At 35.6% G+C, this 23,268-nt stretch overlaps 1 protein-coding gene across 2 annotated transcripts; it reads left to right on the top strand.

The window, feature by feature from the left end:
* Positions 1-9,176: 9,176 nt before the first annotated feature.
* LOC109011081 (hydroxyproline O-galactosyltransferase GALT2) lies at positions 9,177-23,038 on the top strand. Of its 2 annotated transcripts, XM_018992141.2 has the most exons (8): positions 9,177-9,568; positions 9,781-10,694; positions 18,556-18,788; positions 19,001-19,291; positions 21,641-21,769; positions 21,928-22,101; positions 22,427-22,534; positions 22,633-23,038. In XM_018992141.2, the coding sequence occupies exons 2-8, from the start codon at positions 9,791-9,793 to the stop codon at positions 22,840-22,842; spliced, it is 2,049 nt and encodes a 682-aa protein (XP_018847686.1). In that variant the 5' UTR covers positions 9,177-9,568; positions 9,781-9,790; the 3' UTR covers positions 22,843-23,038. The 2 variants fall into 2 exon arrangements, with proteins under 2 accessions (XP_018847686.1, XP_018847685.1); XM_018992140.2 differs by having other exon boundaries at positions 9,177-10,694.
* Positions 23,039-23,268: the final 230 nt, after the last annotated feature.

Genomic DNA, 23,268 nt, shown 5'->3' with positions numbered 1-23,268 from the left:
ATACATAGAAATTATGACATATATATATATAAGTACTATATATATTTCATTTTGTTTTCGGTGCACCAACTTGTTTAACAACATATATCTTATGACCCATTGCATTTGCCTTATTTTTTCCCCCATATATATATATATATATATATTTAGAAAAATTAATAGTACGTTTATTTTAGATATGATAATGATTTTGTTCATTAAAATAAGGAACTTATCTATAAGTTTGTAAGAAATAAAAGGATAATGCTACATGTACCGAAAAAAAGATCGAAAAAATTGACCGAATGATTTTGGCATGCTCCCTGGCATGACACATGACTATAAAAAGAAAAAAAAAAAGGAAGAGCAAAAGATGGAAAACAAAACTCGTAAACTAAAATCTGAAAGAAAATTTTCCCTCATTTAACTGTCCATCTTCTCAAAACACACGTGAAGATTCACAATAACACAATTAAAGATTCACAAGAACACACTTTCATATTCACCCATGTCATTTCAGACTAATCAAGCAAGAAACATGAATAGAGAAGTAAAAATTAGAGAGATCGAGAAGAGTAACAACACAGTCTGCTACCCCGAAAATGTAAAATAGAGAAGTGTAAAATGCTAGAAGGGAATCCAGACTCTACCAGCGACTGCCGCTCGATTTTTCAGATTCATACGAGGGAGGGGAGAGAGAGGCTCGGATACCGAGTACGGATCTTTGATTTTCATTTGGAGAGAGTCTACCAATTAAGGGTTTTTTTTTTCATAAAAAGCCAAGTGACTTTTCCATCTCAGTCAATCAACATTTTCGGTTAGATTTTTCGATCCGAGTAGCTTTTTTCGAAGTAAAAATAGCACAACAAACATGTTAAAATAGTTACTTGTCGTGCACCAATTGTAGCATTTGACCATGACCTTTCAGTAAATTTATTGGACAGTAACAAACTGCTTAAGGTAAGCCCTCCTTAGCTTTGTCAATGAACAAGGATCATTGATCTATTGCTATTTTTCTTCTATTAATGACAAGCATTGTAATGGAGAATTTGTTTTGGGGTGGGGCATATAACTCTATTTTTAATTTAATGAAATTTGTTTATTGACAAAATTGGCATAAAAGCAAGCAACACTACAACAAATAAGATTTTTTTGGATGAAAAGTTTCATCCCAAAAGATTGGATTTTTGTGGGACGAAAAAAAGCATCCCAAGGTCTTTTCAAAATGTATTTTGGGACGAAAATCACAAATTTGTCTTAAAAAATATATTTTGGAACAAAATTTAGTTGGATCGTTCGATCATGGTCGAACGGAAATTTTTTTCTAGGACGATTGAAATTCGTCACAGAAAGTTGTTCAAACGACCAAAAAAACGTTCGAACAATATGTCTATTCGAACGAGTACTTCATAGCCAGTCAATTGATACCAGTCCATTCGACCAAATACACATGAAGAAACGTTCGAACAAACAAACTGATGATCGAGCGTAAATTAAGCCGTTCGAACGCATTTGGGACAGAAATAGTGAATTGTCTATTCGAACATGTTCGAACATGGCGCAACTTTTGTTAGCATTCAACCTCTATTTTGTGAGGTTCGAACAGTTGTGTCCAATGTATATATGTTCGAACGTTTGATGATCGTTCGAACGGTTAGTATTTTCATGGAGAATACTAATTTAAAACCAAATAGATATTTATATTTCAAAAATACATTATAAATTGTTCAATATAAATAACTAATATAATAAGTGAGAACTAAATAAATAAAATACTAATAATACTAATAATGTTATCAACATATAATTGTTCAATATGCAAAACACAAAAATCAATTGTTTGGATGCCTGAATTGCTACATAAGCATCTGTATTTGGAATTGCATATCTCTTTGTTTATTTTGCATTTGGAGTTGCATCTCTCTTTGTTGATTTTCTTGTTGTTTTATGCTCATCTTCATGTCTGCTTATTTCATCAATTGAGCCTTTAACTCATATTGTTTTGCAATCAATTTTTTGATCCTAGAATTCGCATTCTATAACATAATGACAATAATACTTGATGTTGATGAAAAGACTGAAGGTTTTACACAACGACCCAAACCCCTCAAATATCCTGAACGTTGACCCAAAACTTGTATAAAAATCTCAACATCACTTGTTGGTTAATTATGATTTGATGCAACTACAGCACAAAGGGCAGCTATTTTATCATACACACAAAATATAAAATTAATATTGACACAATAATTTAAATATGTTTAATTAAAACAAATTATAATGCTTACATAATTCTCACGAGCATCGGGATGAGTCCACTCTCCATTACTATTAGTATGTGATGCATCATATAATTTTATCAGATCATAATTGGTGTCTGACTCTTTCTACAAGAGACATTGTTCTCTATGTAAGATCCAATCGATATAACTTTGGTCAATACCTTTGACAAACAGATGTTTTGGACAATTCAAAAGTTATCAATCAACTGTTCAACATGATTGATAACTCTCAAAACAAGTTTAAAATTTATTTCAATACAAAGTAAAATATACGATATTAAAACACAACAACAATATAAGATACAAAAATACAAGATGATACAAGAATCCCAAATCCTAATTATGTATTTTAATTATTATGTATTTTAAGATCTTAAATATTAAGTGTATTTTAAGTATCCTTAATATCCTAAATATTAAGTGTATTGTAAGTATCATAATTATTATGTTTTTTAATATTAAGTCTATTTTAAGTATCCTTAGTGTATTAAATTTTAAGTATCCTTAGTATTTTAATATCTAAAAATTTTCGGTGATGCGTTCGAACAGTGAAAAATGCATTCGAACGATAATTCACGAGTCATTAATTGGAGGGATCTTTTTATATCACTACAATAAACCGTTTGAACGGTGATAAAGTACATTCGAACGGTAATCCACAAGTCATTAATTGGCAGGATATTTTTCTACTACTGTAATAAACCGTTTGAAATGTGAAAATACATTCGAACGGTATTCCACGAGTCATTAATTGGCGGGATATTTTACCGCCACTACAATAAACCATTCGAATGGTTTTTTTATAGGTTCAAACGCAAATATAACCTTCGAACGGTTTATGGATACAGTTCGAACGTATCACCTTAATGTTTAAATATATTTATTTTCATCATTATACATATTAAATAATATTATACTATAAAGTATCAAAAATATTATACTATGCTAAACTATAAAGGAAAATATAAGATGATATGTATTAGTAGTATATACTCACATATATATACACTCAAATATACTAAGATCACATAGTAAAGTATAGAGAAATTTATAATATCATATATATTAATTAAGTATAAACTCATATATATAGTACTATATACTATCATATAAATATATATTATCATATATAATAACTTGATAGTAAAGTATTATAATATATTACTATTATACTATAATAAAATATATATAAGTTATTATGTTTTCATTTAAAGTATTATATTATCATAGTATATATATGTATAATATACTATTATATTATATATATTACAGTATATACAATATACTATAATAGTATATATATTATATTAAATTATAGTATTATAAATTTCATTTAAAACATATATTAATTATAATATACTATAATATACATTTTTACTAAATTTGAAATAAATACCGTTCGATAGGTAAATACTATTGTTTGAACCGTATCTTACAATCGTTCCAATGGTTAAATATACCGTTCGAATGGGTATGCACATATAAGATATTGCGGGCAAAACCATTTCAACACCACCACCCCAAACCGTTTGAAAACGAGAGAAAACGTTTGAACGATCATTAATCGCTACAGTCTGCTACCGTAATCACCACCCACCTCGACCACTCTTCCACCTAAAGTAAATGTATGCTCTTTATAAGTTATTTTACCATTTATTTTTAGAGTTTTATCGTTTTATTGGTTTTCTCTATAAAAGTTATATTTGTCCATCAATAGTACCGTAGAATACCACAAATCCACCGTAGGAGATTTAAAAATAAAGAGTAGTTTGTGTTTTATCGAAGAAACCCAATGAATCGATGTATTTTTAAGTATTTTCATGGCCACTGAGTTGATTCAGTCATGGGCGAGCTCGATCTGTTTTCTGTTCGAACGGGTTTAACCTGTCCAATCGAACACTTTTTTTTACGTTCAAACGGTTTGAACCAAACAAGATGTTTTTCACATTTTTATCCGTTCAAACGTTATAATGACTGTTCGACCACTACAAATTCCGTTCGAACTAATTATTTTATATTAGATTATTAAATTATTTTAATCGTTTTATTAAATTATTCTATCAATTAATTTATTAAATTACTATTAGTATATAATTTTGTAAATCTTTTCTCATATTAGATTTTATCACAAATATTTAATATATATTTTATTTTTTAAATTTCAAGTTCATAATAATATCTTATAAGGGCCGTAAACGTGGCAGATCAGGCGAACCTTCTATCCAAATAGTTTGAGAGCGGACTGTTTTACTTGAGCGATATGTAAAATTGTCTGATTTTGTGACTCTTATATAGGAGAGTCATTCACTTCCATCAGTATCTAACGATCGTGGCTGGGCACCAATCCTAGATCAGCGAAAAGAAATAATGGAGCTCATTTCCTATGTTAACATCGTTGTTGAGTTCTATAAACAGCTCGGTGGTGCCAGCCCAGACGATGGAGGGGCATACATGATCTGTGTCCGAGGAGCTCCTATTATATTTTCAGCGGACGGACTCGCTGCATATCTCAGTATTTCTAGGATGATCGATGTCTATCCGAACCTACTGCCTAGAGAGTCTGATCCTTTAGGTGATGCAGAGACCACTCAGGACGAGGGTCCAGTTTCCATAGATGAGGTCGAACACACGCTAATCATGAGGTCAGAGACCTAATTGTTGGTCCAGATGCTCCAATGTACGATGTGACAAAATACGTTAGACAGACAAATTTATATTATTTATTCAAGATCATGAATATGATAATCACTAATAATATTGACCATTAGCAGCACAAGACCGAGGTTGGCATGAATCGAGCGAAATTTATGAAACGGGTCGCTCGTGGCATTCCGATCGACCTCGTGGAATATATATTTGAGAGGATCCTATCAGAGGCTCGGTACATTATGACAGATATACTGTCGTTCGGGATCCTGATCACTCGATTTTTGCTACATTCTGGGGTCGTGCTAGAAGTTGCCAAGCATGCACGGGAGCCAATGAGACCGATCAACAGCACCATCATGTCACAGAGCACGGGACACTTGAGATTTCGTTTTCATGAACCTGTTCCTGATTGGGTTGATAATCAGAGAGATGCACAGTCGAGAGATCCTAGAGTATCGGCTGGTGAGGCATCTACACAGGCTGAGGCATCACGCACATTTACTTGCGAGGAGATGGCTGACATACTGCATGCTGAGATCGACATACACACAACCGTGGTGATCGATGCAGTGCATATTGCCATGTCTGAGTTGCGTACAGAGATTACTGCTAGCATCTCTAAGTTACATAAAGAGATTCATGCCAGTAATGTAACTTAGGTCACACTTAGTACTCGACTGACACAAGTATATAGACAATTAGCTGCAATCGAGGATGTGTGCAGATACCTCGCATCACAGTAGTTTTTATTTTTTATTTATATTTTTTTGTTATAGTTATGAATAGTATATATAGTGTTTTGATAATTTGCTTTGGTTATAAATTAAATATTTTGTCTTTTCTTGAGTAATTATTGATTATATTATGTGGTGTATGGCTGATAATATTTATTTAACTAAAAATCTTATTTAACATAAAATAAATCATTAAAATATTTTTAAAATAATTACATAAAATTAATTTATGAATTCATATATATGATATATATGTTTTTAATATTTTGAGTTACGTACCGAGATTAATATTATATGTTTGCATATATAAATGTGGTGTTTGAATATGTTCGAACTAAATATGTTCCGTTTGAACGGTCTATAAACTTTCTTGCCAAATTTTGTCACCAAATATTTTCCGTTCGAATGGTTTTAAACTTTTCCCGATATAATAAATTACTTCCCCACTAAGATTTTACTGTTCAAACTAATTTTTATCCGTTCAAACGGTCAAAACTTTTGTTTGTTTTCACAATTCTTATATGATTTTATGCAAAAGTTATAATGGTTATATAAGATTAATTGAAAAAAATGTTGTATCCAAATCGGATGGTACGAGATGTATCAATCTCTCTTCAAAACTATACCATAAAATTTAATTAGATAATTAAAAAAATTATGATAAAATGAGATGAGTTGGAATAATTTTTGTATCCAAATTAGGCCTTACAAGATGTATCGGTCTCTCTTCATAACTATACCATAAAATTTAATTAGATAATTGAAAAGATCTCGATTTCATTAATCCAATTCACTCAAAGTCCAGACATCTTCTAGATCTTTATTTCAAGTTTAACCATCTAAGCTTTGAATGCAAAAAGCTAAAAATTTCCCATCAATGCACTAAAATGAAGTCTGCAAAATGTGTTCATGTAGAAAGGATCACCTATATAATTGGACCGATTGAGTTGAAGTGAACCCTTCGATTCGGTTGATTGAGAAAGAAACTCAACCAACAAATTATGGGACTGAATATCTTCATTTTTCATTTTATTTTAGGACAAAAACTAAATAAAAAAAAGGATAATGTTTTAGGTTGATTGGTTTATCTCCGACCAATGTAAGGTGTTTTTTTTTTTTCTAGTTATTGCATCAAGCCAAAGGTTCGATGGCATAGGGGTTTTAATCCAACCGTTATTATTAATTATTTTATCTATAATTTTAAAAATTTCAATTCCATAAAGTTCTTGATGGTCTAGAAATTTTAAAAAATAAACACATAGAGTTGATGGATCTTACCGTATTTATTAAGCATTTGATGTTGTTCGAAGATTCACTAGTACAACTATAAATACTAACATCATAGTATATTATTTTTCACTCTAGATGTTACCAATTTTTGTTTTTTAAGTAAGCTCACTTACAATACTAATTAGTTAATTTTCTTTTAATCATGCTTGGTTTTTTTAGATCTCATTAATCTCTTGAATATGTGTTTGGATAATGATATAACTCATTTACAATTATTTTACGATTCATTTTAAATCAATAAATGTAATTGTGACACTTCTTTAAAAGATAATCTCAATTTTAAATAACTACTCTTCATTTTAAATAGAGTGATTTGTAGACTATTTGTAGGTTTATCATTTTCTTACGGCAATTGCTAGTTTGTTTATATTTTTTTTAACATTGATATTATTTTTTATGCAATTTTTTATATTTATATACTTATATCAAATTTAGAGAGTAAATTAAAGAAGTTACCTTAAATAAATAACTGGAGTTATTTTTTTTTTAAAGAATAACGCTACTTGTCCTTGACAAATTATTTTATTTTATTTTTTATTTTTTTTACTTAATGATTAAAAAATATTTTTAAATAATATTATGATTTTTTTTAAATATATAAGGATATAAAAAATGAATAAAATAAATAAATAAAAATTAAAAAAGTCAAATGACCTTGTCGCCTATCGGGACCCATCCTCAGACTACACATTCGATGAGTGTAGCACGACGCTTTTCTTAATAGGACTTGAATCCTAGTCACCCTTGGGAAGTACACTTTAAGATGCATCATAAACGAAATATATTAAATATTAAAAAAATTATATCATAGGATAAGATAAGAGATGCACAACTATTTCTTATGACTGAAATATATTTCATTGTTCAAAAATTATTTTATTTGATGAAAAACACAATGATAAGGACCTTTTTTTAAACAATGATAACCAACCTATCTCGAAAAATTATCTATAAAGTATACCCTCAAGAGTTTCAAAATTCAACGATAAGGTATAAATTTAGTAAATCTTAGCCCTTAATTCTAAATTAAATAATTCACATCTTACCGATTAAATAGGTGATTATCTAGGAATTAAATTACATAGATCTAACTGTTATCAATTCACTAGTTTATCAACAAAATTATACAGATAAAAATTTTAACAAAAGCTGAATTATCTTTTTAATTTAGGCATAGTTTATTTTCACAACTCATTCCATCTAATTATTACAATTTTCTCAAACTCTCACACAAAATAAAATAAGCAATTCAACATTTTTAAATCACAAAATAAAAATAATATTAAAAAAATATATTATAACAATATTTTATTCAACTTTCATCTCAACTCATCTTATCTCACATGCGAAAACAAATGATGTCTTAAGTGATATGGACGTATTTTTCTTAATAAAAAATTATTCTCATAACCACTATTTACTATCCCACACCCCACACCTTATGAAAAATGAGAAATTCTATTTGCAGTCCTCAAGTGTGGACTGCATGTGCAAGCACATTGTTAAATGAGAGAAAACATCATTTTAAGAATGATAATTTTGTAATTTTAAAAAATTTTAAAGTTAAAATAGCTTAGGCTTGCATTGCAGTCCCCAAATGGGGACTGTATCTAGCATTGCTCATGAAAAATATCCATACACCTTATGAAAAACACCCTTACATCATATGAAAAACTATAGGTGTGGGGTGTATGATGTGAATAGTTATAAATTTGTAGCAAAACTATTTTCATAAGCTATGAAAAACACTCATATACCCTATGAAAAATACCTTCACACCTTATGAAAAGCTATAAGTGTGAGATGATGAATAACATTACTCTTTCCTAAAATACTAAATAATAAGGATTTTATACACTACATACCACACATGTTTTAATTTTTGTTGTTTTATACCTATTAAATTAATTGAATTTTTCTACTCATTATTCATATATCACATATTTGTTAAGAAAAATTAAAAATAAAAAAATCATGTGTATTATGTGGTGTAAGGATGATGAGTATAATTACTCAATTAATAAATTTATTTTTACAAAATATTTTAATAAATTTTAGAAATCTCTTTCAATTTTCCGAATATATTTTAATAAATTGAATAATTCTCTTTCAAGTTTGTTTTTTTTTTTTAGTACTCTTTCAAGTTTGTTGGCATTTGGCAATATCACGGATGCAGGAATTTTCGATAAAAAATTTAAAGAAAAAACTATATTTTAATCAACTCCCTGAAAATCTTGTACGTATTTTTCATCCGAGTACCTCAATTTCATTCTATTTCCTCTAAGCTGTCGTTACGCATTGTCGTGCAGACGACGATACCCTGTCTCTGTGCTTTTTTCCGTTTTTTCGTGTATTCGGATTATTGGGAACCTCTTCACCTTCCAGTATCGCCCATTTCTTGAACCGAAATCAACCTTCACCAGTTTGATCTTCTGCAATTTCTTGGGTCCGTCTCTCTCTTTTTGATTGATCGTGTACTTCGTCAGAAGAATGCTCCCGACATGTGGATGGATTTAAGGTGCTCCGTGCCACATCTTGACGAGGTTTCTCTGAATCTGTTGTTGAAGTCTGATATTGGCTGACATCGCGAACTCGATTGTATAGAATCCGGGGAGGTCTGGGCATTCTCTTACGGTGTGCTTCTAATTTGTCCCGTTTTGCTTCACAACATTGCATTTCGTTGATTGTTGGTATATTTGGTAAAGGGTCTGTTTTGAGATTTTGGTGATATATGCTCTGAGTTCTTTGCGGGGGTTCAAAGCTTGTTTTGGGCTCCTTTAGTCAATTAGAAAAATGGGTTTGAGTGAATTTTTGTTACTGTGAGAAGTTTTTGGTGTGCCTTTCAGTTTGATAAAGATGAAGAGGCCGAAAAGCGAGCCTCCCGGAGCAAGAAGGTTCAAATTGTCGCATTTTTTATTGGGTATAGCGGTTCTATACTTAGTTTTCATATCCTTTAAGTTTCCTCATTTCTTAGAGATCGCAGCGATGTTGAGTGGGGACGATAGTTATGTTGGGACGGATGGGACAATGAGAGGGGACTCCGAAGATCCGGATTTAAGCAAACCTTTCTTTACTTCTGTTTACAAGGATGCTTTTCATCGGAAATTAGAGGATAACCAAAACCAAGACGCCCCATTCAGGCCTAGCCAGGAACCACTGGAAGAGAAAAAAAGTGCGTCTAGACCTATAAAGCCGCTGCAGCATCGATATGGTCGAATAACGGGTGAGATTATGAAGCGGAGGAACAGAACTATTGACTTGTCAGTGCTCGAGAGAATGGCGGATGAGGCTTGGACATTGGGCTTAAAGGCGTGGGAAGAGTTAGATAAGGTAGATGAAAAGGAGACCGGAGAAAGCTCTATACTTGAGGGGAAACCTGAGTCATGCCCTTCATGGATATCGATCAGTGGGGAAGAATTGAAGGGAGACAGGTTAATGATTCTTCCATGTGGGCTCGCTGCTGGTTCTTCAGTCACAGTGGTTGGAACACCCCATTATGCCCATCAGGAATATGTGCCCCAGCTTGCGAAGTTGAGGGGTGGCAGTGCCATGGTTATGGTTTCACAGTTCATGGTTGAATTGCAGGGGCTGAAAGTGGTGGATGGGGAGGAACCACCAAAGATTCTACACTTAAATCCTCGATTGAAAGGAGACTGGAGCAAACGGCCAGTCATTGAGCATAACACCTGTTATAGAATGCAGTGGGGAAAAGCTCAAAGATGCGATGGTTTACCATCCAATAATGATGATGATATGCTCGGTATGATTATTTGCTTCTGATTTTTCTTCTGTAAGCTCTACCATTCTACAGTAGGGATGAAGGTTCTATGCAAACTCAACTTTCTTGTGCTGAGAAGATATAAACAAAACATAACAAGAGAAGGTGTGTTTATCATAAGTAGATAGTAATAACATTATGAGGGGATGGCTGCTGACTTGCTAAATTCATGTCCTTGCCTTGAGGTGAGGCTCAAGTGCAATGAGTCGTGGCACATCCATGAGGCTCAATTGACCTGAAACGACTCATTTCATGTCTTTGGCTTGCCTTGTGATTAGGGCCATGAGAAATGACTCCTGGCACATCCATCATCCATGAGACCGAGTTTACCTGAAAGTCGTGCCTCAAGTCCGAGTCATTCTTAATTTGCTTTTCTCCACCCTTAATGTATTGTTGATGTGTGCAGCACGTATGAAAAGTTCGTAGAACCATTTGATCACTTCATCTATCCTGGTAAAAGGACAAAAATTCAATAGACCCATCAAGTTTTAACATAAAAACGATATCTAGACCATTACAAAGAAATGTGCAAAAGAAAAAAAAAATATTTATGTTTTTTTTTTATAAGCAATAAGATATTTTATTTATCAAAGAGTAGGCATAGCCTAGGTACATTGGAAGTATACATGTGGATACACCTATTTAGGAACTAAAATCAGTTACAAGGAAATCATGGAAGCTGAGACCATTCATATCTAAAGCAATGGCCCATATAAATAAAGTCTTCCACATAAAACTCCTAAACTATTCCAAGGAGCGTTCATGATCCTCAAAATGTCTATCGTTTCTTTCACTCCAAATGCACCAAGAATACATAAAGGAGCCATCTTCCACACAGCTGCTATCTGTGGTGTCCCAGTAATCCCTCTCCAACTTGCTAGTAGTTCCACCACACTTCTCGGCATTACCCATGTAATTCCCATTCTACTGAAGAAATAATTCCAAATTTTTCTTACAAACTCACAATGTAAGAGTAGATGGTCCACTGATTCGCCACTATTTCTACACATAAAGCACCAATCTGTGATAATTAAACCACGTCTTCTAAGATTATCAATAGTCAGAAACTTCCTTAAAGCTGTTGTCCAGACAAAGCTCTCCTCTCATTATTATAGCGCCACAACCATTTTCAATAGAGCCTTATTAAAGGCCCTCATATTACAGACTCCCAATCCTCCATCTCTCAAAGGAGTACACACCTTATCCCACCCTACTAAGTGAAATTTAAACTCATCTCCCATTCCACCCCACAAGAAGTCACGATGAAGTTTCTCTATTCTATTTGCAATGCTGGTGGGGAGAGGAAAAAGAGACAAAAAGTATGTGGGAAGGTTTGATAGAATGTTCTTGATAAGAGTGATCCTCCCTCCTTTAGTTAAATACAATATTTTCCACCCAGCCAACCTACGCTCTATTTTCTCCACCACCTCCTCCCAAATTGGTTTAGCCTTAAAAGAAGCCCACAATGGAAGACCGAGATACCTCAATGGCAACGAAGAAACCACACATCCCAGAATGTTTGCCAACCCCCTAATGTTACTTACCTCACCCACTGCAACCATCTCCGTCTTACCAAGGTTAATCTTCAACCCGGATACCGCTTCAAAACAAAGTAAGATAGCCTTCAAAGATTGTACATGTCCTGCATTTGCCTCACAAAACAGCAATGTGTCATCCGCAAACAAAATGTGGGAAATAATGATGGACCCATGATTAGTATCTCCCGCTGAAAATCCTGAAAAAAAGTCCCCCATCTACCGCAGCCGACACCATTCTACTTAGGGCCTCCATGACTAGAACAAATAAAAGGGGTGATAATGGATCCCCTTGTCTTAGGCCCCTCGAACTATTAAAAAAACCCACAGGGTCACCATTTACTAATACTGAGAAACAGGCCGTTGACACATAATGCTTCATCCACGTCCTCCATCTTTCCCCAAACCCACATCTATTCAACATATAGAGCAAGAAGTCCCAATTAATATGATCATAGGCCTTCCCCATATCTAATTTGCATAAGATGCCTGGTTCTCCTGACTTGATTCTGCTGTCCAAACATTCAGTTGCTATAAGGACCGAGTCCAAGATTTGTCTCCCTCTGACGAAGGCATTTTGAGACTTGGAGATAATCTTATCCATAACCGTGCTCATCCTATTAGTAAGGATTTTGGAAAGTATTTTGTATATGCTGCCCCACTAAGCTGATAGGCCTAAAATCGTGTACCTCTAATGCACCCGCCTTTTTAGGGACTAGTGCAATAAAAGTAGCGTTCCAACTCTTTTCAAATTTACCAAAGCTGTAAAATTTCTGAAAAACCTGCATGACATCCTCCCTTACCAACTCCCAACAAGTTTGAAAAAATGCCAAAGTAAAGCCATCCGGTCCCGGAGCTTTATCCTTGTTCATTTTTCTGATTACCAGCTGAACCTCTTCCTCTTCAAATGATCTCTCCAGCCAATCCATATTACTTTGGTCAATGGACTCAAAAGCTAGTCCATCTAAAGTAGGCCTCCACTCATGAGGTTTCGACAACAAATGTTCAAAATATCCAGCCACACGATCCTTTATCTCTGCTTGAACTTTAGTTGTGACTCCATCAATATTCATGGACTCAATAGTATTAAACCTCCTATGTGAGTTCGCAACTCGATGAAAAAACTTTGTGCACTTGTCCCATTCCCTAAGCCACAATGCCCTTGACTTTTGTCTTTACGAAATTTCCTCCATTAGAATCAGCCTTTCTAATTCAGAAACCACTTGCCCTTTTCAGCTATGCTCATCTCCTACACCCTCCAAGCTTTGTAGCTCTTGGAATAAACTCTTCTTTTGTAAAGTTACATCACCAAACACTTGCTCATTCCATGTTTTCAATTCCTTCTTCAAAGCCTTTAATTTTCCAGCCAAAACATTGCTAGGAGTGCCTTGGAGTTGAAATGAATTCCACCATTGCCTAATCAAATCCACAAATCCCTCTGTTTTTAGCCACATATTCTCAAACTTAAAAGGCCTTCTACCCCCTTGAATGTCTCCACAATCCAACATAAATGGGAAGTGATCCGAGCATATCCTTGAAAGCCTTTTTTGACACAAATTTGGAAAATGTATCTCCCAAGAATGAGATATGAGAAATCTGTCCAATCTTGATCAGCTTTGATTATTAGCCCAAGTATATTCACCTCACATCAAAAGTAAAGCCATAAGACCCAATTCAAAAATTCGATCCAAAAATTCCACCATAGCATGGTTGTGCCCCTCTCCTGATCTTTCACTAGGAAACCTAGTCACATTAAAGTCTCCCCCAATACACCAAGGTACATCCCACCAAGTACATAGGCCAGCAAGTTCATCCCAAAGTAGCCGCCTCTCATAATCTAAATTGGGGCCATACACCCCTCCAAAGGCCCATATAAAACCATCCTCTGTGTTTTTGAAATAACACCCCACGGAAAATTCTCCCACAAATTCCTCTATGTTTTCCACTACCCTTTTGTCCCACATGACCAAAATTCCACCCGAGGCCCCTTTTGAAGATAAATATGACCATCCGACATATTGGCAACTCCATATGCTCCGGATAGTTCTTATAGTGATGAGCTTCAGTTTTGTTTTTTGTAGACAAACGATATCCATCTTACATTGTCTTAAAAGAGATCTTATTCGGAGGCGTTTGTTGATCTCGTTCAGCCCCCTAACATTCCAAATCAATATTTTGTGCTTCATTTAACAACTGAACCAGCCCTCCCCTTGTTTCTTCCACGGCTTGCACTCCCCTCCTTCCCCTTATAATTAATGGACCAAGTCATCCTCTTCAAGTCCCTCTCTCTTTTTGACCCTACTCCATGTTGGCCTGCCTCCATAGCTATTATCAGTGCCTTAAACTGCTCCTCGTAGCCCTCACACAAAATCCCCATACAACTCTTAAGTTCCTCCACCTTTTTCATAACCCAATCAGATGGAAGAGTAGGAGGAATTATACTTTTTGGTGTTGGATCCTCTCCTGGATACTTCACCCCTTCTGTTGTGTGTTTACATGGCTCAAACAGGATCAAAGAGCCTTCCCCTTCTATCTCCATCTCCTCTGACCCACCCTCATTCTCCAACACAGCAAGCTCTTTCTCCCCCTCTCCCTCCTTTCGCTCATCATGAGACCTTTCAACCACCATAATGCAATTCTGATACTGACCCATAGTTGACGGTGATTTCTACGACAGCCCAAGTCTCACCGGCATTGTCTGTGTCAGTCCACAAGGTATCTCCCCTCCCGTATAGCTCCCGCCCATGTTGGACTCAACTTCAAGCCTTCGAAATCCCCCTCTACCTCTGTCGGCATCTGATATGGCATCGCCGGACCACCACTTGCATCGCAAGTGACCATCGCCCTGTTTTGTTCCAGATTCGACCCAAAAGCCTTCATCGGGTCATGCGTTTCGGGCTTTTCCTTCATACCCGATATGAGTTGCATACCCTCCGATACGACTACCGCTGCCGGTACTACTACCGTTGCCAGTACTACTACCTTCGCTAGTGGCCGCAGCCCCTTTGCCGGCACCTGAGGCTAAGCCCTGCCGCCCTCAACGAAGCCCACCACTGCATGTGGAAGGGAGGCCCCTCGTTTCCTCCAAACAGGCCCACTGGGTCTATTTAGCAGCCTGCTAGGCTTTGGCCCGTTTGAAGGACCGACCTTATCCCCATGGAAGACCATGGGTTCCTTGCCCTTGGGTTGCCCCTTAGGCCCGTCTCCTAAGTCCTTAACAGGCAGCCCATATCCTGCTCCCTTATTAAACCCAGCCCCCATCTGCCCCCCTTGATCCTCAACGTACCGTTTCAAATAGTAGATATTATTTTGCAGCTCCCCCATTTGGTTTTGCATGTCAGTCAATACCCGCAATACCATTTCCTTTTGAAGACCAACAACTCTTCTACCATCTTCCTCACGTTCTTGAGACCCTACAGACACGGCACCACTGACAGCCCCACTAGCAGCCCTCCTGTCCAATTGATGGGATAGGTTCACAGGCCTCAGTAGCTGAAGAGCCTCCTTGTACGAAGAAGGCACCACCATTGACGCTGGTGGTGCTGCCCACCGAAACGGGCATCTTCCTTTAACAACTCTGCCAGCTTCCACCATCCTCTTCCATCTCTACCATCTGGAACTAGAATGCAGTTCCGACGTCCACCCCCTCCATACTCTTCCATCACCATGAACGTACCTTGAATATTTGTGCATCTCTGCATAGTGAAGCCCCTATCCCCTTCCCTATGGCTAGCATAATACCCTTTCCTCCTTGCAGTCCTACCATCCTCCAGGGCTTTGCTAAACCACCTTGCTGTGGCCATCCTCATGCTTTTCACAAACTTCCTCCCTTTTTCTGTAAGAATCAACCATCTGCCCTCCCTAACTACCTCAAAAGATTTTTGTTCAATAGCTACAGCTTTCACATGAGACATGTTCCTTTCAGCCAAACAACCAACACACAGACGTTCAATCTATCACGAAACCATCAATTTTCATGCAAAACGTGCTCGAGAACAAAAGTGTACGGAGAGGATTTTCTCTCTCCCAAAACCAAATCCCAAAACTTGATATCAGCCAACAAATATTTATGTTTTGCAAGTCTTCTACTTCAATAATGAAATTAGTCTCAAGCTACAATTTGCGGTTGTGGTGATATGATAGTGGCAGGATCGTAATTCGTATCTGGTTTAACAGTTCATAAAATGAACAATGTAATGCAAATGTCTCAATAAGTTACCTGATAAGTCATGCCATACTCTCTCTCTCTCTCTCTCTATTTTTTTTTTTTTAAGATAGTCCTTTTGTTAGACCAGTGATGTCATGACACATTTTGGCAATACTCGTGTATATTGTCCTGTATTTCAATGTGAGAAAGGACCTATCAAAAAAGTATTTCAATGCAAAAAAAGATAAAGCTATGATGGTACAACATAATATACTATATCCTATTCCATTCGTCTTGAAAAACTTATTGTCATTCTTCTTGGAGGAAGTTAAAGAAAAAAAGATAATATTTTCTTTCACAGCATTCGTCTGATAAGAAAGCTTTTGCAAGTTAGTTGTAGGGCTAAATGTAGGAGGCTTTTCTTTTATAGGGGCATGGTGTTTCAACTTTCGTGTTAGGGGTAGGCTGTAAAAAACCTTCAAAATAGTTGCACTCTCTTCTGATGAGTAACGTGAGTATTAAATCCTTAAAAGAAAAGGTAATGTGAATATACAACTTGGTTTAATTATATGCTGTTTTAATTGTTGTGCAGTCTTGGGATGGTTCAATCACCTGTAGGCTTTGTTTGTTAACCGGGAAAGTAGATATAAAAGTACAATTTGGGATCCCTATGACCTATTTTTATTGCTGCAGTGTAAGATAGCTTGTCTTGAGCTTATTCAAAATGCTCCATGGCTTTCTAGGAAATTAATTGGATGACCTAGTACTTTCAAAAAATTCTGTTATGTGAATTCTTTGAGCAAATGGCTTTCCAGGATTACAATCATCATGATAAATAGCCTTGAGCAAACGCTTGTAATTAGTTTTTTCTCTTGTATATTTCCTGTGTACTTGGGCAATGCCTAATTACGTGGAATAATAAATTCTTCTTACTTATAAAAATAAATAAATAGCCTTGTACTATAACATTTTGGTTTCTTAAGACCCACAGGGAAAAAACTAAAATTATGGCATGGACAGCTGATGCTACTCAAAGTAGCCTCTGGTGGTGTCTTCTAGAGAAAACACGATCCCAGCAAAACAAACAAGTCTGGAATCAATTTCCAGCATAAATTTGAATACACTGAAACAAAATGGAAAAGAGGATATAACACTTCCTGACTTGAGGCTGCCAATGAACATGCTATGATGCCCAGTAAAGGGATTGCAGTCTCAGCTTTTGCAAAACTAATTTTAACCTGGAGATAGTCTGCCTCTCTTCTAATACATTGCTTTTCGATTGATAAGTGACATACGCACACAGTGGTTCTGGACCCTCGGCTTCACCGTCTGACCTGTTCTTTTGAGGGGAAATAATTTCCATTGAGTAAGAGCTTGTTGCTCTCTCTCTCTCTCTCTCTCTCTCTGTGATGAGTTCTGTTAGGCATAAACCATCTCTTAACTAAATTTTAATTTACTGGATACCTTGAAACTGATGCAACAATTATTCTCATCTCTTTTTCTAGAGAAAATTTGACTCCAGACTATCAACTTTACTCATTCACTAAATAAAACCATGATCCTGGATAATTTAGCATGTTACTTACTCTTTCTTCCACTGAGTGGTTTTTAAGCTGCCGAATTCAGGTAAACTTTCCAGACCAGCATCTGCTGCATCATTTCTTCTATGCTGATAAGATTATTGACATCAATTTATGCATTGGTGTATGCTAGTGTATGGCTTTATGTTCCAGTTTAGACTAATATAGTTTTGCTTCAAGCTCGATAAGAATTTACATACTCGCTGGGATTTGTTGTTTCCAACATGGTATAGGAGCTTGATTGGGTAGTGTTGTTGGAATGGTCTTTGCTGATCCAGTCTCTTGCTTGGGCATTTTTGGCCATAGGCATACTTCTTTTGAACTTCACTTGTTTTGTTGAGTTTGCTTTGTTATAGCCATAATTTGCATTCACTATAGGTTTAATCGCCAATCAACTTTGCTAAAATTCTTTGAATGTAATTCAATAGTTTATGTTCAAGTGCACTATGAAGCACTGTAAATCCACTGTGTGAACATTTATTAAGGTTCTGTAGCCTCCTTTGTTTATCAACTTCAGTAACTTGCAGTATTTATGGACGTAGAGATGTGAAAATTTGGGTTCCTGAAATTGTTTTTGGCAGTTGATGGACATGGGAGATGTGAAAAATGGATGCGGAATGATATTGTTGACTCAAAGGAGTCCAAGACAACCTCATGGTTTAAGCGATTCATAGGGCGTGAGCAGAAGCCAGAAGTTACCTGGCCATTTCCTTTTGTGGAGGGCAGACTGTTTATCCTAACCCTGCGTGCTGGTGTTGATGGGTACCATATTAGTGTTGGGGGCCGGCATGTGACTTCATTTCCTTATAGGACTGTAAGTAATATTGAAAAATTTGTCATGTTTACCAGTAATGATATTGTTTTACTACCTGTCTGACATGAGTGGAAAATGCTTTCCTTAGAGCTTGCTATTACAATTATAGTTATTAGAATGATACTTTCTACTGTCAAATTTTAGTATTTTAAAATAATTTGATTGTTTTAACACCCCTGTACTAAACCCATAATGCTTTGCTGTATCTTCAGGGGTTCACTCTTGAAGATGCAACAGGACTAGCAATTAAAGGAGATGTGGATGTCCACTCAGTTTATGCCACGTCTCTCCCTACTTCTCATCCAAGTTTTTCACCTCATAGAGTATTGGAGTTTTCAGAGAAGTGGAAAGTCAATCCTCTGCCCAAGAGCAAGGTTCCACTCTTTGTTGGAGTGCTGTCTGCTCCCAATCACTTTGCTGAACGCATGGCAGTTAGAAAAACTTGGATGCAAACATCTGCAATCAAGTCCTCAGATGTAGTTGTTCGATTCTTTGTTGCATTGGTAAGGCTTATTCATTTTTCATTGTCATGCATTCAAATATGACGTTGAGATTTACTTTTTCTACTCAGGTGTATCTGATGTCTACTCCTTGTGTACTTGGATAGTGTCATTTTGCTTATTGACAAAGTTTATCTTATGAAATAATATGATGTCAATATTTACGGTTGATGAATTAGTTTCCAGGATTAATTCCATGTGATTTTATGAATAGAACGTGGTGATATTGGCATGCTTGAGACATAGGGTTATTAACAATGATAACATTGATACATAACAAAAACATTGTTGATATTAGCAAAGCATAGAACTTCCAATGAAACAAGTTTATGGTCCAGAGCTGAAGTGCTGAATGAATGTAAACAAAATCATTGCGGTCTGTTGGTGCATGGTTGCCAATGACAAGCATGTAGGAGTAGCAATCAATAATGTATCTGTTAGAGTATTATATGTGAGGAAGGTCAATTTTGTAATTTTACATGATATATAAATATATTCACATATATATAGATAGATAGATAAGCCATCCACTCCAGGGTTGAGGTTTTAAAATCTTTCATATTCTCTCATTCTCCTTATCCATCAAACCACCTGGTATCAGAGCCTAGGTCATCTGTTTGTTTGTTTGTTTGCTCTACATCCGTCAAATCGTATAGTGTTGAATGGTCTCACATTGGTTGCATGTCAACATTGGTATGATTTAATATACTAGTTTGGCTGCTCCACCCAATAGTTTGAGGTTTTAACTCGAACAAAGCAATCGAGGTGGATTGTCACTATATACAAAATAATAATTCTTCTTATCTTCCTTATACACCACACCTATTTTATTTTATTTTCATTTTTCCTATAACAAGTATGTGGTGTATGGATGATAAGTAGAACAACTCAATTAGTTTAACAAGAATAAAATAAAATAATAAATGATAAATAATAAAAAATAAAAAATAATTTTAAAATTTGTATAGTATGTGGTGTGTGATGATGAGTAGCATCCCACTATACAAAATACCGTTATCTCAAAACAAGTTATTACCTCATAGGTTTCTGAGCTGTTAGGAGATGCATTCACAAAGGCTTTAGTGAGTTTTTTTAATATCTTTATAGTTTGCAAGGCATGATAGATATCTATGCTCTAGATCGTGGGGAGTGCTAGAAAATTATATGCAAGGAAGGGCAACCTTGTTTTTTTTTATTGGTAAGGAAGGGCAACCTTGTGATTGGACATCATTAATAACATAAGCTTTCAGTGTCTGTTTATTTTCTTGCTCTCTTTAGCCGTCAACACCTCATGATGCTCACTTTGGGAGATGTTTCTTTTTGTCTTGTTTTCTTAAGCAATATAAATAATTTCAGAGAGGGTTGTGGTAATTGCCAATAATCATGTTTGTGGATGGTTTACAGCTTGCATGCTTGGAATTTTAAAAAATATTTCTAAATGGAGTTGTTATATACTGAATCAACGTCAGGAACACCATTAGATGTTTTTGGACATTGGTTGATGTATTTTGAATTCCTGTTGAAGAGCTTGCAAGGTACTTGTCAAATTAGGAAAAAATTGCCTGTCAGGTGGTTGCTATGGAATATGTTGCCTGCCTAAAGGAGGTTCAGAGGGGCGGCTAAATTGTGGATTTCACTTCAAGGAGAATGATGGGAATAGTTACCAGGGAGCAACATTATGAAGAGTGTTAATTTGATTCTTCCGAGCATTCATTATGTGCAGTTGAGATGGAAAGATGTGGTCTCTTAAAAAATTAAGTCATTGAGAAATTAGGAAAGACTTGTTTGATGATGTAATGGGGGTAGATAGGAATTGTGAAATGGCATGTGGATAAATCAGCCAACTTTTTTTTATTAGTCGACTTTAACTGAAGATGATGACTTCTGAGATGTCAGGCTTGTTGAGGTGGATCGGTGTTCCCAACCTGGTAGAAAGAACTTTGGTTTGGGTTGTCACCGGTTATAGATGTATTAAGAACTTTGGTTTGATTGGTAGAATTAACAATTATGATGTATCATGCAAAGGGTTGTTGATCCCTGCGAGCATATGATAAGAAATCTACTGCCTTCTGACATGCACGAACTTATCTTTATGATGCAATTGTTATGTACTTCAATCTAGTGGACAAGATTTTGGGGTATTTGTCCTAGTTACATATAATACTTTAATACATGCTGTGCATGATGCCTGTTTGTGTCTGTTATTGTTCTGTTCTTCTTTGTACAGAAATTATTCACTTGCTGTTATGTATGCGTTACTTCAAAAAATTTCCATTCTTAAACTTTTTATGTTGTCCATTATATTATGATTGGGATTTTTCTGGTGGTGTTATTTGTTTTAATTTGACACAGAATCCAAGGAAGGAGGTGAATGCAGTGCTGAAGAAGGAGGCTGCTTACTTTGGCGATATAGTGATTTTGCCCTTTATGGATCGCTATGAGCTTGTTGTTCTTAAAACTATTGCTATCTGTGAATTTGGGGTGAGTTTGTATCTTACAATATATTCTTCTTTCATTTTTTTGATTGGATTTCTTCCCGAACATTGTCATTGAAAGTGGTTTTCTTGGGACTTCTGTTTTGTTGGGTCCTATGCTGAGTTATATCCTATCTTTAAATGGCCCAAACATCCTCCATGCAGGTTCAGAATGTGACTGCTGCATACATCATGAAATGCGATGATGACACATTTGTCAGGGTGGACACTGTATTAAAAGAAATTGAGGGTATCTCCTCTAATAAATCGCTTTATATGGGTAATCTCAATCTCTTGCATCGCCCTCTCAGAAGTGGAAAATGGGCGGTCACATATGAGGTATGTTACTGGCCTTTCTTTTGTGTAAATTTTGATTTGTTGCCTGTTATGGTTCAAAATTCCATGTTAACTTGGTTCTGCCGTTTGGGTTTCTACTCAAGCTCTTTTCATCAATTAGATATATTTTTAAGCCTGATACGTTTGATTGCATGGAAGTAGGATCATAAAAAGGAAGATATTGTCAATATCTTGTCATATTGTATCCTGAGCTTGTTATTGTTGTTGTTTTCTTCTAAGTTGTGAAGTTTTTCATTATTTCTGGATAAGACCTTTTTTTATACTCTTTGCATTTGTTCCTATATCTGAAACATCGTGCATGTAACAGGAGTGGCCGGAGGAAGTATATCCTCCTTATGCGAATGGGCCTGGATATGTAATTTCCATTGATATTGCTAAATACATTATCTCTCAACATGGCAATCGAAGCCTAAGGGTTAGTTGCATTATTTATCTAATCTGCCTCCCTTCGACGGTTCCTTCAACCTGCCACAGCAAATGTTAACTCGAAAAACCTTTTTTTTTGGCTTGCAGCTCTTCAAGATGGAGGATGTGAGCATGGGAATGTGGGTCGAGCAATTTAACAGTTCCAAGGCAGCCGTCCAGTACTCGCACAGCTGGAAATTTTGTCAGTATGGATGCCTGGAAAACTATTTTACTGCACATTACCAATCGCCAAGGCAAATGATCTGTCTTTGGGGCAATTTGGCGAGAGGTCGGGCTCATTGCTGCAACTTTAGATGACATTGAACAGAAACATAAAGTTATATCACAATCACCTTCCTCCTCCCTCCCACGCTCTAATTTTTTACCCACCTTTGTGCTGATTTTTGTCCATTGTGGTCAGTGTCTGGGTCAAATTATGAACCTAAGATTGCTTATGCTAATCCATTTGCCACAATGAGTTCTACAAAGTATTATATGTGATATGTTTCATGGATGGGCTGAACTCCTTTTAGAAAAATTCTACTTATCATCCCTATACCACATGTCAATATGTGATTTATCATTTTTGTCATTCTATTTAAATACACATATATATTGATGGGTAAATATGTGTGTTTAAATAGAATGATAAAAATGACAAATCACGTGGTGTGGAGTGTGGGGATGATAAGTAATGTTTCTCGTGGTTTAATTTTTCAAAGTGAATGAAGGGCAGAAAGAAGT

Source organism: Juglans regia, chromosome 3, assembly GCF_001411555.2.
Source record: "Juglans regia cultivar Chandler chromosome 3, Walnut 2.0, whole genome shotgun sequence".
Taxonomy (NCBI): domain Eukaryota; kingdom Viridiplantae; phylum Streptophyta; class Magnoliopsida; order Fagales; family Juglandaceae; genus Juglans; species Juglans regia.
This window is presented reverse-complemented; position numbering and strand designations above follow the sequence as displayed.

Bases quoted from the DNA above. Each gene is read 5' to 3' on its own strand.
- LOC109011081 (XM_018992141.2), top strand. From the start codon at position 9,791: ATGAAGAGGCCGAAAAGCGAGCCTCCCGGAGCAAGAAGGTTCAAATTG. The intron at 18,789-19,000 runs GTAAGTAATATT...CTGTATCTTCAG, and splicing joins CTTCATTTCCTTATAGGACT to GGGTTCACTCTTGAAGATGC. The intron at 22,102-22,426 runs GTATGTTACTGG...TGCATGTAACAG, and splicing joins AATGGGCGGTCACATATGAG to GAGTGGCCGGAGGAAGTATA.